Raw genomic sequence first — 16,400 nt, 5'->3', positions numbered from 1 at the left:
TTTGGGGGTTTTTTTGTTTTTTTTTGTTTTTTTGTTTTTGCTCTTGTCATTTATTGGATTTCAATGTAGCTCAGTTGGTTAGAGCGTGGCGCTGCTAATGCCAAGGTCGTGGGTTCAAACCCCATATGGGCTAGGCTGAGGGTTGGACTAGATGATCTCCAGAGGTCCCTTCCAACCTTATCATTCTATGATACATGAGCAGTTACGGCAATCTGGTATTGCCCTGCCAGTACAGCTTCTCCTCCATTTTTTTCTTTTTCCACTGACAGAAAAGCAGCATCTTAAAAGTCTTCCTGAAAGTTTTGTTGCAAAGTGCATAACAAATGGGGTTAACAGTGCTATTCACATAGCACAGCCAATATCCAAGGTGCCAGAGTGTTAGGGGGATGCAGTCAGAGCAGAATGTGGAGATTAAAACCATTATATTGTAGGGAGTCCAGGTAATGATAAAAGCCAAAAGAATGGCACTTAAAGTCTGTGCTGCTTTGCGTTCCTTTATAAGAACCATCCTTTTCCTTTTGGTGATTTGGTTACTTATATTTGGATCCATGCTTTTAATGGAAGGATCCTTTGATAGAGCAGCAGCACAAGGAGTTATTTTTACATTACGGCAACCATTGTTGGCTTCCTGCATGCCATCAGCCTTAACCACCAAGCGGAATTTATAGGCCACGCATTTTTTACTTTTTTGTACATTGCCTTTGGCAGGTGATAGAAAGTATTTCTGGGTCTCAAAATCATTTTCTTCAGGTTGGTCTTTGACAACAACATCCTTACGCTCCCTTTCAATAAACTCTTCTGCTTTACCTTTATCTGGACTTTTGTAAGTTACTTGGAAAACTGAATCAGTGGCAAGTTTATCCTCTTCTTCTGAAGATGCATAGCTGCTGCAGGTGGTTAATTGGTCAGCTTTAGACCAGTCATTACAAGTACTCACTGCCTGAGATGCCTTTACTGTAGCAGATGTACTTCTACTAGACGAAGACCATGAAGCCTGGCATCTCTCTCTTTTGACTAAGTTTTGCTGCTTACAACTGAAGCAAGACTTCAGGAGAGCTTTCTGAGGCTTTATCATCTCAAACTCTGCAACAGACTCAGAACCTTGAAGTTCAGCAAGGTCCTTAGTACGTTTCTCAGTCTCTTTATAGATGCGGCAATATAAAATAGTCATCACTGACACTGGGATGTAGAAAGCAGCAATTGCAGTACCAAAGGTGATAATGGGCTCATATAAAAACTGTATCTGGCATTCTTCAGGTGGTACAGTTCGTTCACCCACAAAATACTGCCAGCACAAGATTACAGGTGCCCACAAAATGAATGAAATTAACCAAGCTAAACCAATCATGATACCAGCCCTCTTGGGTGTGCGTTTAGCCCTGTAAGTTAAAGGTCTTGTTATGGAAAAGTATCTGTCAAAACTGATGACTAGGAGGTTCATTACTGAGGCATTGCTAGCTACATAATCCAGCGCTAGCCACAAGTCACATGCTAGACTTCCAAGAGACCAATGTCCTATGAGTATATAAGATGTGTAAAGGTTCATAGAAAATATTCCAATGATAAGATCTGCACAGGCAAGGCTGAGCAAGTAATAGTTGTTAACAGTTTTGAGTTGACTGTTAACTTTGAATGATATCATTACAAGAATATTGCCCACTATGGTTATTAAGCTTACAACTGCAGTTACAGTGGCGATAGTAATGACTTCCCAGAGGCTATGCCCTTCTAACTGCTTATGGTTGATGGATGATCTGTTTACAACAGTTGAATTGCTGAATAAATTTACTTCCATTCTTGTTCTTGGTTTATTGTCATCTGGATGTTAGCACTGTTGCATATTGCTTTCTGTACTTGAAGATATTCCTTCAGATACAGCTGTAAAGATCAAAAGAAAAAAGAAAGAGAAGAAAGCAGCTCATTAAATAGCACAGACTTCCATTAGAGTTACCACAAAACACTTAAAAATAACCTACCATATAATTTGTGTTCTCTTTTTGCATTTTGGTTATTGTTTATACCATTGTGAACAAAACTAAAACATACAGATTTGTACATACAAAACAGACATTAAAATGAGTTCAGCTAGATAACATATAACAGTGCAGCTCTATGTCTTGAAGATTCTCTCTGCATAAAATGTTTATCATATGGTCCTTCCTATCCATGCTCACAACTTGTCTGTGTTTTCATCTTTCATCCTAACTCTCGGAAATTATTTTATTTGGTCTTGAAAAGTGTATTGTATTAGCTGCAGAGCTTTCACAGCCTGACCCTTTCCAATGTGTTGTCATCTATCTTTTGTACCAAGTAGCTGGCACCTTTCTCTCATCAGATGAATGTATCAATATCTTACAGCCACTTGTTAAGAAAAGCATCTTATTTTCATTGCCCCCTTCACTGTTGTCATCCACTACCTTCTAAATATCCATATATCATTTTCTCCTTCTAATCCTAAGATTATCTCTTGTGATGGAATTTGACAATGGTAAGCTTCCTGGTGTACAGAGATCACTATCTACTATACTAAGTAAAATGGTCTTCTTCCATCTGTGTGTGCCCATCTGTCATATCTTGTCTTATATTTAGCTACTTGTACATCTGTACCCTGTTTATACAGTGCCTAGCTCAATAGGATTCTAGTTCCTGTATAGCCCTTATATCCTAGTAATAATCATAACATATGCACGTAGACCATCTGTACTCTTGGCTCTCTGCAGCCTCAAGAGCCAGCAGCCAAGAATAGCTAAGTGTCACACCAGGCTTTATGAGCCCCATGTGGGGGAAGAATTTTTCATTTTAATTCTGTATTTTGCAAAGATTTCCCTGAGCCAAAGACGTTCTCTGATGGCTGGGTACACAGGCTACGGAAACTTCTATATCAAACTTTTTTGCCTCTTTTTTTTTTTTTTTAACCAGATGATGATACCTTTCTCAGAAGAGGGGAGAGTAGAAATTGCCCAGAAAACTGTGTCCTGTAATGCACTTATTTATTTATTTTGCCATAGGTAGCAAATGTGTGYCCCTTCTAGGTCTTTTAATCTTCCTAAAATGCTTGGCCTAGGATTTAAGGGGAAGGAATACTGAAGCCACCCACATGGACTGCAAACCTCAGAGCAACAAGAGAAGCAGAAATTGCTGTCCTGGCACAATTATTCTTAGTCTGAACTGATACAGGCAGAGAGAACACAAATAATATGATATGAATATAATATGATATGAAGTGTAATTAACTTCTAAACAAAAGACAGAGACATTTTGTGAGGATCAGAGTCCTCAAAAAGGCAGCCAAGAACAATACATTTGGGGGACTTGGCAACAGCATATCTGCTAATGGTGGATTTCTTCTATTACATGAAAAATTAGTTACTTTTCTTCTCTGTGAAGGCTTTTCATAGTTCATTCCTGCCTACTTATTTTCACTCTGTGTGCCACTCATACTGCAGCAGAGCGCAAGCAATACAAACCTTCATTGTTCACCTACTAATTTTTCAAACACATTTTGCTTTCTCRTGGTGCCCTTCATGCTTGGTAAGAGCTCCCTATAATCAACGACAGAAATGAAGCCATTATCATCATGTAAAGCRCTCTCATTATCGTCACGCAAAGCCCTCCCTAATGGACTTTTACTGCGATGACTATGAAAATCAACAGCTAAGCTGCTAGTATGCAAAGACCTTCACGTGTTGACCACTGCCATCATCTTTTCATACTCTGTTTATGTCTGTCTATTACCTTCTGTCTCATACTTCGGCGTGAGCGCTTTGTGGAAGGTACTACTCTTGGTTCTCCGTCTGTGTATCACTCAAGTCAATGGTGCCTCTGAGTGAGACTTCTCCCTGCTATGGTAACATAATTAATGCTAATTGTCTCTCACAAGCGTGTTTATAATAGGGAGATCAAAATTAAATTATAAAATCAAAATGCTCCTGTACACTATCATGACTTTGCAATCTAACTCATAATCACTGATGCATGAATTTCACATTTGTGAATTGTAATGATRCTTGCTATTTGTTGCCAAATATTAGGGCTTTTTTTTTTCCAGATAAGTGTAAGTACTAATTAATGTGAATTGTTAAACTTGCACCTATAGTCAGCTCTCAGTTATCTCCAGGCAGATTGCTCATGTCACAGATTAATTGTGCACAGATGCAGGCACAGCTTGAGTTTGGTGGGGTTTATTAGCTCTAGCTCAGCCCTGAGCCTGCCAGACCCGTGTTGGCGTCACGCGCAATCACTTAGATGTCTTTGCAACATGCTGGCTAGTGCTCCGTTTCCTCATTTATCTGCTTGTGCGGGACACTGGAGTCAAGCTAATTTTACAGATTTGCTTTGCGTTATGCCCCAGCAAGAAGCCCTTAGAGAACCAGGGGTTCTCTAGGGGCAGAGATGCTGGAGTCTGTAATTTCCCAGTATGGGAGTTTTGGTAGTACTTTGCCATAAGGATTACTCAGTTTAAAAAACCCTTCAAAAATAGACCGGTATTTTAATATGGTATTGTCAAACTGCAGACTGCCTGGGGAAAACGTATCCAGCAGGCCTGGCAGTGAGGGAACAGATACGCTTTGCTTTGCTTGGTAGAACACAGGGGCTGTTTTAATTCAGGCACAGCGAGAAAACCAGCCAGCCTCTGACGCACTCATATACCAAATTCGGCTGGAAAATTATTTCATTTCCCGCGCGATTTGCCGAGGCAAGCCGAGCTGCCAAACGGCCGGAGGCGCCGCCGAGCGGGGCGGGGAAATGGCGGCGGGGCGGGGAAAATGGCAGCAGGGGCGGGGAAATGGCGGCGGGGCGGGGAAAATGGCGGCCCGGTGGCTGCCCGGGCCCGGCGGCTGCGCGGGGCGGCGCGGGCACACGGCGGCGCGGGGCGGGGGAGCTGCAGCGGACGCGGCTATTCCTCTCGCTGCCGCGCGGCGACCGGCCTCTTTCCGGGAGTAGGCGGGGACCGGCGCGGCTACAGGCGGCGCGGCCATGCAGCCGGAGCGGGGCGGCAGCCGGCCCCGCCGAGAAGGCGGGCGGCACGGCCGCAGGCGGCCCGGCGGCGCGGAGAGGGCGGCCGAGGCGGCGGCGGTGGCCGGAGGAAGCGGCGGGGACGGCCGCGGCCGAGGCGGAGGAGGCGGGGGCCGGGGAAGAGGCGGCGCTCACGGGCACCGAGGAGGCGGGGGCCGGGGTAGGCGAGAGACGCGGGGCCGCGGGCTCCCCGCCGCCCCCCACCAGCGGCGGGTAAGGAGGAGCAGGAGGAGAGCCCGGCCTCCGCGGGGCAGCGGGGCTGGGCGCCGCGGCAGCCGCTGGCGGGGGGACGGCCCTTCCCTCCCCGCCTCTTCCCTCTCTCCTCCCCTTCCGCGGCGCTGCGGGCGCCGGTGGCGGCCGGAGCCCACCAGGGCATGGCACAAGCACCACGCCTTTTAAAAAAAATCCATTTATAATGCTTTCTTTTTGACGTGGGGATAAGTGCTTCGACAGTACCACATTCGTATTATCTTGCTTCCTTTATCCTTGTAATATAGAATCATGATTGCCCCTAAATTGGGAAAAAGATTACAGTCACCACCTAATACTGATTGATGTTGGCAGCGTGGGGAGGCCTAATACCGGTAGTCCAGCTGCTACCCCATTTTCAGCATCTAGTGGATTAAATTCACTYTGACTTCTTTTCTGATATCATGACTTAAATTGGGCTTAGCCAGCGGTTTATCTGTATTAGAGCTCCCATGGTTGCTGGTGGATTTAAAAACTTCTGAAATATCCACCCTGCTTGTCACTGTATTCAGATACATTTTAGCACTTGTCTTTTCAGAGAGAAAAATGCAAATGAGTTGGTACTTCTACCTAGAGCACTGGCCAGTAATTTCAGTTGTATATAAACTGTTGTGCACATAATAATGTGTGCACAGGTCTCGTCTTGGGATGTGAAATAGTAGTTCTCCTTCATGAGCCACAGAAGCATGGGGGGAAAAATTCAGTACCTGTGTTGGCTGAGGAGAGTTCTATCCTGGACTTATTTCCTTTGAGTCATTCCAGAATTTAGTAAGTCGAAGCACATCTGTATCTTTATTTGCTATRCTGCTGTTCCGCTTCGTAATGTAAAAGGTACGCTCAGTAAGAGAATTGTTTCATGTATGTGCTTTTATCTAGATTACTGTTTGAAGCATTTCAGAAAGCTGTAAGAAGACTTTCTTTTGGGATAGCTTGGCATATGTTTYGCCTATTCATTATTTTATTGAGTTTGATGCATTCTTCATATTTCAGTCTAGTACAATGACTTTCTCTTTTTTGCCCAAGACTGGTAGTATGGACTGGGTCTTTAAAAGTGAAGCCACAGTTAAGCTCCCTCCCCCCCCCCCCCCCCCCCCCCCCCCCCCCCAAGTTCTCCTAAAGAATGTTTAAGCGTAATCATTTTTTTTCCCTCCACTGGAGAATTTTCGTGTTAAGCTTATTATGCCCTCTTAGCACACCTGTATCATGTCTTATATTTACCCTAAGAGTGGTCACCCTGCTGTGCAGGTGGAGTTAGGAGTTAGTGTGCCTCCAGCAGCCTCACTAGTGTCGGCAGCTGTGCCAGTCTGCGCCGCGTGAGGTCTAGTGCCACCTCTGAACCAATCTGATGGGCTACCACTTCCGAAACAGGGAGGTCCTGCTTCGTCCCCTTCTTTCTTCTATCCATGGGGTCATGTTTGCTAGACTACCTTTGCTGGGCTGATTCAGTGCTCTCACCTGGCAGAAGATGCCCTCTTCCCCCCCCCCCACTTCTTTGGTGTTCTCTCTGTTCATGAGTTGACTCTTCTCAGGCAAACACAGCAGCTCAGTGGGAGGAAGCCTGGCCCACAGGGATTTGTGTGAGATGGGGCCCTCTTGCCTCTCAGCAGCAGAGGGCTAGTTAGATCTTCCCAAGTGAAAATGTGTAAATTATGCACCTAGAGCTCTGTAGTAATACTGAGAATGTGAACGGTTTTCTCATATCACTTTCCTGAATGTGTGCTGGGAAACTGGAGTCCTCTTCTGTGAAAATCTCCTTTCTCTTTTAAAACAGGCCTTGAAACTCTCTGGAGAATGGAGGTGCAGGATGCTGTAGTTTTGGAGCATACACAGAATTTCCKGAGGGGATTCTGGCCCTTCTGCTTTCCAGGGTAAAACTTGTGGAGGATTACATTTTCCATTCCCACATTGCTCGTCTCAGTTTGACATCTGGAGGAATTTTTCTGCTAAAYTGGCATCATTCTAACATTGCATAATTAGAATTTAGATGACTTGGYGTTATTTCCTGAAAATAATTTTAAGCGTATTCTTCTATCGTTCTGAAACTGTTGACTTTATAATTTAATTTRCATATAGATTGTTGTTTATAAAAGCATTGCTGCTAAGTCTGATATTTAAATGATTTTTGACTGCTGGAGCTTCACTTGTTGCCTTAGTTTCTCTTTATTGTGTCTCCAGTTGTGAAAAACTTCTGAAAAAAACTGCATCAAATTATATTAAAATAACTGGATTTGTTCAGCCTATTATGTACAGAGAMGTGAAATGCAAATAGAATTAGAGGAGAATGAATTCAGTAAAATGTAGTAAGASTATTAATAAAGCCATACTTCATTGCAAACTTATGGAAATAGCATCTTTTACAGTGAACTAGAAATTGGCATTAAATTGCTTAATATTTTAGCATTAATATTCTTCAGTCAATTGGATTAATTGAAAACTGACAGTCATTCTCAGAACTTCTGTTTCAGATGTTTCAAGTCAGTGGTCTCTAAGCCTGTGGTTGAAGCCACAGGAAGTTGTTATTTCTGACCTGGACAACAGGGAGAACAAAGCATGGTGGTGGTTGAAGCCGCAGGAAGTTGTTATTTCTGACATGGACACCAGGGAGAACAAAGCGTAATTGCGGTGGTCAGATAACTTCTCATTTTTTTAAGGACTAGTAAAGTCCTGGACACCACTTTGTGTTTGTACAGTACTATAAGTTAATATGTCTCTTATTTTAGTAATGAGTGATCAGCTGTGCTACTTTCAAGCCTATCAAGACCCAATATTTGCTCAGTCTAAAGTTATTTTTTTCCACTCCTCTGCTAGATGCTAATGTTAAAGGAGATTGGGGTGCTCAGACCCAATATTTGCTTAGTCTAAAGTCAGTTTTTTTTTCCCTCCTCTGCTAGATGCTAATGTAAAAGGAGATCGGGATGCTCTTTATAATGGATTTATTCTTGCCCTGAATGGTAAATCGAGTGTAGGTGAAAGTCTTACAAGCTTTCATGATTTCTAACATCTAGGAGATAACTCTCTGAACATGGTTTATAACATAATTCCCCACTTCTATATTTTAAACAAGATTCTGCCTTTCTCAAATATGGAATTGGTTTAGAAACTGCAAGGAAAAGTGTTCTTATTTTTTGGTAATAAGAAGGATCTTGCAGTCATTCATAGTGCATAACTAGTGTGCATCTTGATTTAACTGGTTGCTGTATCCTCCATTTAAAATTACATTAATCTGAAGCCTAGTTATAACCAGCTGGTTTACCAAATGGCAGATTTCTTTGTAGATCTGTCATCTTGAATATTTCTGTTGCTTCTCTCTTTTTTAACTCATGTCAAATAAATAGAACACATTTGCAGTTACTCATTTTTAGTAAAAACAACAACAAYAAATTATAATGATTGAAGAAAGTTTCCTTTGGAATCAGCACAGTATTATATATCTTATTTTATGCATCCATGAATTTTAATAGTATTAAATTTAAAATATAGTCTGTTAAAATCTTTTTTGAGATTCTGAATAYGATACTAGGTTTTATTTTGGTAATTCTTGACTTCTTCCTCTTCTCAGTGGTTTAAGGGGTGGAAGTTTTCTTTTGTCATTKAGTTTTATGCTTGTTACATTTGAAAAATATTCTTTTAACTTTATTTTTGGTTCTGAGTGTATTATGTAYGCTTGTGATTCATGCTGTTGCTTCAGTGCAGTTGGAAATGGCTCATGTATTTTGACAAGCTTTTCTGGCTTTGGCTGTTGGTTGCAGTAAACTTTCTGTAGTTAAAGAATGGAAGTTGAACTGGTGCGTTTTTTTTCTTGCTTATGGTTAGTTTCTTGATGACATCACATCTATTTTGTGTTTATTTGGTCTTCATTCTTGTGGTTTTTCATGTGCACGCAGCACTGATCTTTAGATCTAATGTTATCAGCCTCAGATAAATTTTACCTAATCTGTATGCATTAAATCTTTACAGCCTAAGTAATAGGCTGTAAAGATGTATTTTTAAAAAAGTGTGTGTGTGTGTGTATATATATATATATATATATATATATATATATGTATATATTTATTTTTCGGTCAGCTTTATTGCAGAGTGAATAGTGGCATAAAGCATAGAAATTATTGGTTGATTTCTAAATTTAATTTTGACCAATTTGTGAATGCTAGTCCATTGTATGGTAACCTACAAAACAGAGAAATGGGCTTTGGAAGATTATTTCCATGTGTTTTTTTTCTGTACTTACATTTATTGTGTGTGAAAGCCAAAACGGCTACCTATTGTAATAATTTATCTGAGTAGAAATATATAAATACTATTGTGGTTGTATAAAAAAATACAAAAAAGTATCTTTTAATAGGAAGAACATTTCTAAACAATTTCTAAAATTTCCTCTTTTAATCTTTCAATGTGTGAGTTGTCAGTTGTCTTAGGAGTTTAGTGCATTTCTGTTTATTTCCATGGTTTCTCTGAACTGTGGTGTTCACCTGTTTGCCTCTCTTCRAATAGAATTTATGCCGTTTGCCCATTCTAAGACTTGACCCTCAACTGTAGCTTCTTGAGAATTAGGTTTGTGTTTATCTACAGAGTTTGATTGTTTTTGACAGTTTTCTTTTTTTCCCTTAGGAGTCTCACCAGTGATGAAAATAGTGACTAAAAAGACTTTTTAAAACAAACAACTGCTTAATGGAGAGAAAAAATAACTGAAAAGCACTTGTCAAAACTAAGGTTTGCTGGAACTATGGACCAGCAGGAACTGGTTGTTTAGAAAGAAAAAATCAAAAAATGTTCCATCCTTGACTAAGAAAACTTTGGTGTGTAGAGTGAAAATGKCTGAAATAACCAGTATCTAATGGTTCAGACATTCAGAGCCCTGATCTATGGTGCTCTCTGTTGTAGCTCAGTATTTAAACCATAGGACTGTTGGCTTTCTTGGGTATCTGARTATTGTCCTTTTTTGAAGCTGCCCTGCTTTGTGGTTTTTCATCAGATGGTCACAAGGCCAAAGGCGGAGTCTGATTCTGCAGTCACCTGATATGGTGGAGGTTGAGAATCCTCAGGTATACATATTTGTTATTCTTTCAGGAGTAAATGAAAAAATATTTTGAAAGGTATTGGTTTTGTCTTGGTGTAGAACAGGGAAGAAATCAGATGCTAGAGTTGCTTTTTCCTATCAGCACTGGTGTCTAAGATTTAATACAAGCGATGTAAACGCAGTGACAAGATAGCCAATGGAAGGGGAAGTGCCTCGTTGAAGCCTCAAACTAGCATTTCTGATACCTTTGAAGGATTACATTTTTACTATTCACTTTAWCATTAATCAATAATAGTGTAAAAATCATGTTATGATCCATATTCTCTCACTTTAAGTACATTAATTTTGTTAAGCATATCAGCGGATGACTGAACAGACAGCTTCCCACTACCTGGTACTTAGGGAAATTATCTTTGCACAATTAGCAAGTATCTTCAAAATTTGTGAATAATGGGTGGGATTTTGGATTGGAAAGTTTTCTAGGAAAAAAACAGGCAAAAGGGACAAACATACTGCATTTGAAGAATTATAGCCTAACATTTGTTCCTGAAAAAATGCTGCAAAAAACAATCTGTTCATAGGCAGCTACATGGTAACAAAACCTTGACTTTGTCAAATGCAAATACCTTTGATTTTCTTTTAGAACACTGTAACAGATCTTGTGCACTTAGAAGAAGAGATGTCTGTGTCTTGAACACAGCAAATCTTTTGACATTTTATCTTAATGTTCTCAAAAGTAAGGAGGAAAAACATTATTTTGATTATATCAGTTTGAAAGCTGAACATAGTTACTAACAAGGTGGAAGAACTTCCTTCCCAGGAGTGTCTCTACTGTGATGAGGTGTGAGGAGGAACCGGTTGGTTGCTGCAAATGAAGTGTGGACTAAGAACTACTTTATTTGAAGTGTTTTAGTTTAGATTAAGTCCCTTGAAAAGTGGTTGAACAAGTAGTTGGAAGCTTTTTTACAGTTCCATGCCAAACTGGAAGGAGGTATTGAATGGGATTCTGCAAGGCTTCACTCTGCACCAGATAGTATTGAGTATGTCTGTTAATAATTCAGATGAAGAGGTAAAAATACAATTACAGTTGTAAAATTTGCAGGCAGCACTAAGCTGGAAGAGTAGCTAGCAGGTTGGAGCACCAAACTGGTGATCAACACAGTCTCAACAGATGGGAAAAATAGACTGCAGTTAAGTAAGGTGTAATTCAATCAAATACAACACATCTATGTTTAGATAGGCAAAATCTGCAGAAATAGAAAAGAATTGGCAATTTAAAGGATCAGAAAGTATCAGTTAACAATGAAATYGCTGTAAATAGGTGAATACTGTTTTGAATTAAGTAAATGGCTATGCAAGGTTTGCGATGAGTGAAAGGACTGCTTCACAAACACTGAAGAACTATCTCTACTTCTACAGGACTTTTATCAGCTGGGGAAAGTCCAGAGGAAAGGAACAAAGACYGATGTAAACTGTAGAAAATATGACCTAGGAGGAAAGGTCAAAAGAACTGGGAGATTTCTCTTTATTTTTTTTAATGTGCAAGAGAGAAGACTGGGGAAACTGTGATATCAGTCTTCCACTGGAGAGAGGTTACTGCAAAGAGATCAGAAATGTCCATTTGAAGCAGGACAAGAACAACAAGATTTGGTTATTAGAAAGGAGATTTAATTTGGGCATTGGGAATAAAAGCTGTGAGTGAAAGGGTAGGTAGATTGTGCAATGCCTTGTGTAGAAAGTATATGGAGAACAGTACAGACAAATATCAGAAGTTTTAAGAATATRGTGAAGGTTATTTGAACCTGCTCAGTAGAATTGCTGTGTGACTTCTTGTCACTGGACTGTTCTGTAATTATCCCAGACTGTTTAGCATGGTGTGGTTTACTGTGGCCTATTGTTATTCCATCATCCTTGTTTTATTAACTTCCTTCTTGATTTAGCCCGATATGCTAACATACTATTACATAGGTTAACGTACTGCATCATTACTTCATAACAGCTCCATGTCTGACATGCTCAGTTTTTGTAACCTCCTTGGAAAAAAGGTATTTTTTTTAGTACAGTGCTAGTGGCTGTGAATTTCTATTTTCCTGCCTTACTTGTCCAAATGCTTTTATTCCCCTCTTTTCCTAAGGCCTCCAAGGTAAAAGTTGGGTAACTTTTAAACAGGTTGTCCTGAAGTTTTGTGAGCTTCARAAAATTAGTTTTATAAACTCCATATTTTGTTAGTTGTATGAAATGATTCAAAATTATATTACCTCATTTAGAGTCAGTTATCACATGTAATAGGGTAGATGTTATTCAGAGGCAATGTAAAATGGTAATGTCTTGAATGTTGGAGAAGCTCTCACAAGAACTTAACATCATATTTAACACAAGATTACAGAGTTTAGGGAAGAAGAGAAACTACAGATTTAAGAATCCATACTGTGCATTTAAAATACTGTGCCAATGAAACAATGCTGGTAGCAAACAGTAGATGGGGTAGGCAGCTTAACCTTTAGTACTGGTCAGACCCAGTACTTTTGTGTGTGACAGCCATAGTTTCTCAGGCACAGAAGGCAGCTGACAAATAAATGAGGAAGAGTAAAGGTGGGTGTTCCACAGTGTAAAATCACGATGAGGGAATATTTTTCACCTCAAGGAGATGTTTTTGAACATATAAAAATCACACATATGCGTAAGTTTTTAGGACTTGCTACTGAAGTATTCATTACAGACAAAACTGAAGGAAGGGAGCACTTAGGAATTCTAAGCTAAAAATACTGTTTATATTCCTTGCATGAATAGTTGTCCAGTGACYATCATACAGGGTATTTTACGGGTACATCAAGTGGAATATAGTAGGTATTGCTGAAAGAATAAACTAATTGTAGAAGGAATGAAATTTGATTTAAAAAATTAATAATATTCTGAGTCATCTAAGTAACAGTCTTATTTTTCACAATGGGAGTTTTGAAAGAGCTGGCAGTACTACTGTTTTTTCACAAAATTAACTAGGTACTTTTGGGAGCCTTTTTACAAGTTTGCAGCAAGTGCAGTTGTGTTTCATGGGCTTCTGTAGCTTTCAGAAGAATTCTCTGTATTTCAAAGAAAAACTTAACTGATTATTGATTGAGGAGTGATCTTGAACCTCATAATAAGTACCACAGTATTTCTCTGACTAGTTTTTAAAATCAAAGGATTTTAGGCTTGTGTTCTGTGCTGAAGGATTGTGGGGGTCTGGTTTTATTCCCCCTGTTTTTTCATTTACGCCATTCTTCTGTATTYGTATATGCATTTTTTCCTCATTATTACTTTTGCAAAAGTAAGGCTTTAATTCTTTTGCAGGTAGCCTTATTAAAACAGCCCTGCTAGTAAAATTGGTAAATCCGGTGTGGTGTGTGAGAACCTTGCCTCAAGGTGCTGTTTCTATTCCTGTCCCTCTCTTCCTAGAAGATGACTTCAGTGCAGACTTGCTTTTTAACCCTGAGGAAATCAAGATCTTTCTCTTGTAGAGAGCAGAGTAATGATTCCGGGTCACCGCTCCTCCTGGGCTACTGCCCTGTTATTAGGGGATTGTGAAGCTTTGAGCTTTTTCTAGTTGCCTGGCAAACCAGGGTTTGGTTTTGAGTTCTCTCCTGGGCTATATTACTTGGGTTATGCTGCCATACTTACTTCACTAGCTTATTCCCTGTTAATTTTAACAATAGGTGCTGGTGGCAGCACCAGAGACTGGAATGATATTATATGCTATCATATATATGGTATAATATATATTACTACTTTTCCTGCACTTAAGCCTAATTGTCAGCAAGTCAGAAATTATTGCCCTAGTGATGAGTAAAATCTRTTTGTGGAGGTAATATTCAAAAATGAATTGTGCTAATTAGAAACGTTAACTCGTTTAGGATTTTGGCCTGGCTCTTTGTATGTACTTGGTGCTCACAGAGTGCCATTGGTGAGTTACTGTCAGGAATACATCTTTTTTTTCTTGRTGCAGATTTGCCTCGTGGGATGTGYTCAAGCATAATACTGATGGGCTCAGAGTGGTTTCCCTCCTGCTGGAAGCATGGCTGAAGTTGTTCACCAGGGTGCTGCCTAGAGCTCACTACTTGCAAAGTAGGCGCAAAGTTCCCCCGCGGTTAGTACTCTCTATATATGCAGTGTGYCCCTAGGGCTGGTGACTGGTGCAAACTATGTTGCCAGTAAGGACATGTGCACATAAAGTCCTGGAACTGCAGTAGATCCCAACAAGTATTTAATAGTACCTATTTTACAAATGTCCTAGATAGGAAGTAGTCATGCATTTTTTCCACAGCTCCAAACAGGCTTGAGCATAAGAGCTTGTCAGGATCTAGACTTTATTTATTCTGCTATTTCAGGTTGTTTTTCTGTAGCTGGAGTTATATTTTTGGAGAGGAAAGCTTTTTATCAAACTTTTCATCTAGAAGTTGCATATTATGGTGGACTAGAGTCTGCACCAGGCTGTAATCATGTGACTGATCTATCTGAATTTGTTACATACATTTTAAAAATGGAGATTGGAGAAATGTTTTTTTTTTTTTTTTTTTTTTTCTTAAAGTTAGTAAATAAGCAGCTTGAAGGATCAAACCTAGTGAGTGTTGAAGAACAGTAATAGTTTTACACAAAAGACTTGGAGAAGTGTCATGTGTATCATGAATTTTTTTCCCTTAAAATGGACTGTCATTCCTGTTACATAAAACACCATTTTCAGAATAGTATATCTTTCTGCCATAGCTGATCTTTAGATGATTTCCAATATCCAGCATTCAGGAAGCAATCTTTAGGGTTTCCTTACTCTTTCAAAAATTCTTTTCCTGTACAATAAAAGCTAAAAGCTTTTTCCTTGTGCTACCTGTTCTTTCAGCTGCCCTTTCTGCTAATTAAGCTTTTCTTTAGCTGTGGTAGAGCTCTCTAAAGGTCACCAATAAAGCAAACTAGTGAAAAGGATTATACTTTGCAGCAATATTTTTTTTCTCTTCATGAAAGAACCTCTCTCTTGAGGCTCTTCCTTGGTGGTGGTGGTGGGGGGGAAATCTTTTTCCTTTTTCCCTCAACTTGGGAAAACAATAGAACTTCGAATCTGTGCTGGAAGAGATATGTTATTACCATGGCTAGATGTGCAATAAAGAAGGAAATCATTTTTTCAGTTAATGAGAGGCAGTGTTTAAAGGTCACTGGAGAAGCCTCACTGCAAATGCCTGAAAATAGGTAAATAGGCCAGTAGGAGAATATGTAACGTACATGTATGACCTCACTCCCATTAACGCTTTTGAAGAAATACATTTTTAACCTACTCTGTTAGGTATATTGCTGTAATTATGACGTAGACTTAAGATTTGTCAATACTGTTTAATTTTAATACTGTTTTGAAAAATCAGAAGATRTGATGTACAAAATGTTAAATATCAAGAATATTTTTTACTCTACATCTTATTAGGCAAAGATTGGGAGAAAAAAGCATGAAAGCAACAGGATTTGCAAATACTTATATTGACTTGTCAAAGGTGTCTGAGTATTACAACTTAGTGACTTTTACAAATGTTTAGTTTCTGTTGAATAACTAACAAATAACACCTTTTTTCTCAAAATATATGTGAAAATCATCTTTGTAACTGCCATGGGAACAGCTTGTGCACAAGGTTACAGAACTATTACCTATTCCTGCCGATACTTTCTCGTGAAAAGGCAGCCAGTGAACGCACAGAGCCTGTTTTAAATGCAGAGAGAGCAYGATGAAAAGGCTTAAATCTGCAACGAGTGATAAAGCAAAGGATTTGGAGAATATGGAGAAGAGGAACAAATTCAAATTGCAGTTCACTTTCTGGCCGATTTCAAATATAAGGTACAATCACGTTCTTTTACTTTTCAGATAAGTGACTGTTGGTAGACTTTAGATATTTCAAAGTGAATTTCCCTCTGTTCCTTTTTTTTTTTTTTTTTTTACCAGACTCTGTATTTCATGTAAGAACATTAAAGTTGTCTTAAAGATGGAGCAACAATGAAGGAATGATGTGAGGTTTTGTTTGGTGGTGGTTGGGCATCTGTCTGGCAAGCAGGCCACCAGGTTTTCCAGTTCTCTTGCTGGGAATGTTCAGCTGCTGTGCAAACAAGA

General features: G+C 39.6%; 2 protein-coding genes across 4 annotated transcripts in view; one reads left to right on the top strand and one right to left on the bottom strand.

Annotated features, from left to right (window-relative positions):
* Nucleotides 1-202: 202 nt before the first annotated feature.
* On the bottom strand, nt 203-1,795 carry CHRM5 (cholinergic receptor muscarinic 5). Its single transcript, XM_085323290.1, has one exon. It carries the CDS (start codon nt 1,793-1,795, stop codon nt 203-205), a length of 1,593 nt encoding a protein of 530 aa, XP_085179416.1.
* Nucleotides 1,796-4,859: 3,064 nt separating this feature from the next.
* AVEN (apoptosis and caspase activation inhibitor) overlaps nt 4,860-16,400 on the top strand; it is a 100,645-nt gene continuing 89,104 nt past the window's right edge. The window contains exon 1 of one of the 3 annotated variants that reach the window (XM_085323335.1): nt 4,860-5,229. In XM_085323335.1, the coding sequence (XP_085179461.1) occupies nt 4,978-5,229 (252 nt within the window). In that variant the 5' untranslated portion in view covers nt 4,860-4,977. The remainder of the gene's footprint in view (nt 5,230-16,400) is intronic. The other 2 variants (XM_085323334.1, XM_085323332.1) reach the window with 2 other exon arrangements.

This window comes from Rhea americana, unplaced genomic scaffold, assembly GCF_003343005.1.
Source record: "Rhea americana isolate MKP2758 unplaced genomic scaffold, rheAme1 scaffold_84, whole genome shotgun sequence".
Taxonomy (NCBI): Eukaryota; Metazoa; Chordata; class Aves; order Rheiformes; family Rheidae; genus Rhea; species Rhea americana.
The sequence above is the reverse complement of the archived record's forward strand: the minus strand, read 5'-3'. Positions and strand labels throughout refer to the sequence as shown.

Excerpts from the sequence above, each read along its gene's own strand:
- CHRM5 (XM_085323290.1), bottom strand. The coding sequence starts at position 1,795 with ATGGAAGTAAATTTATTCAGCAATTCAACTGTTGTAAACAGATCATCC.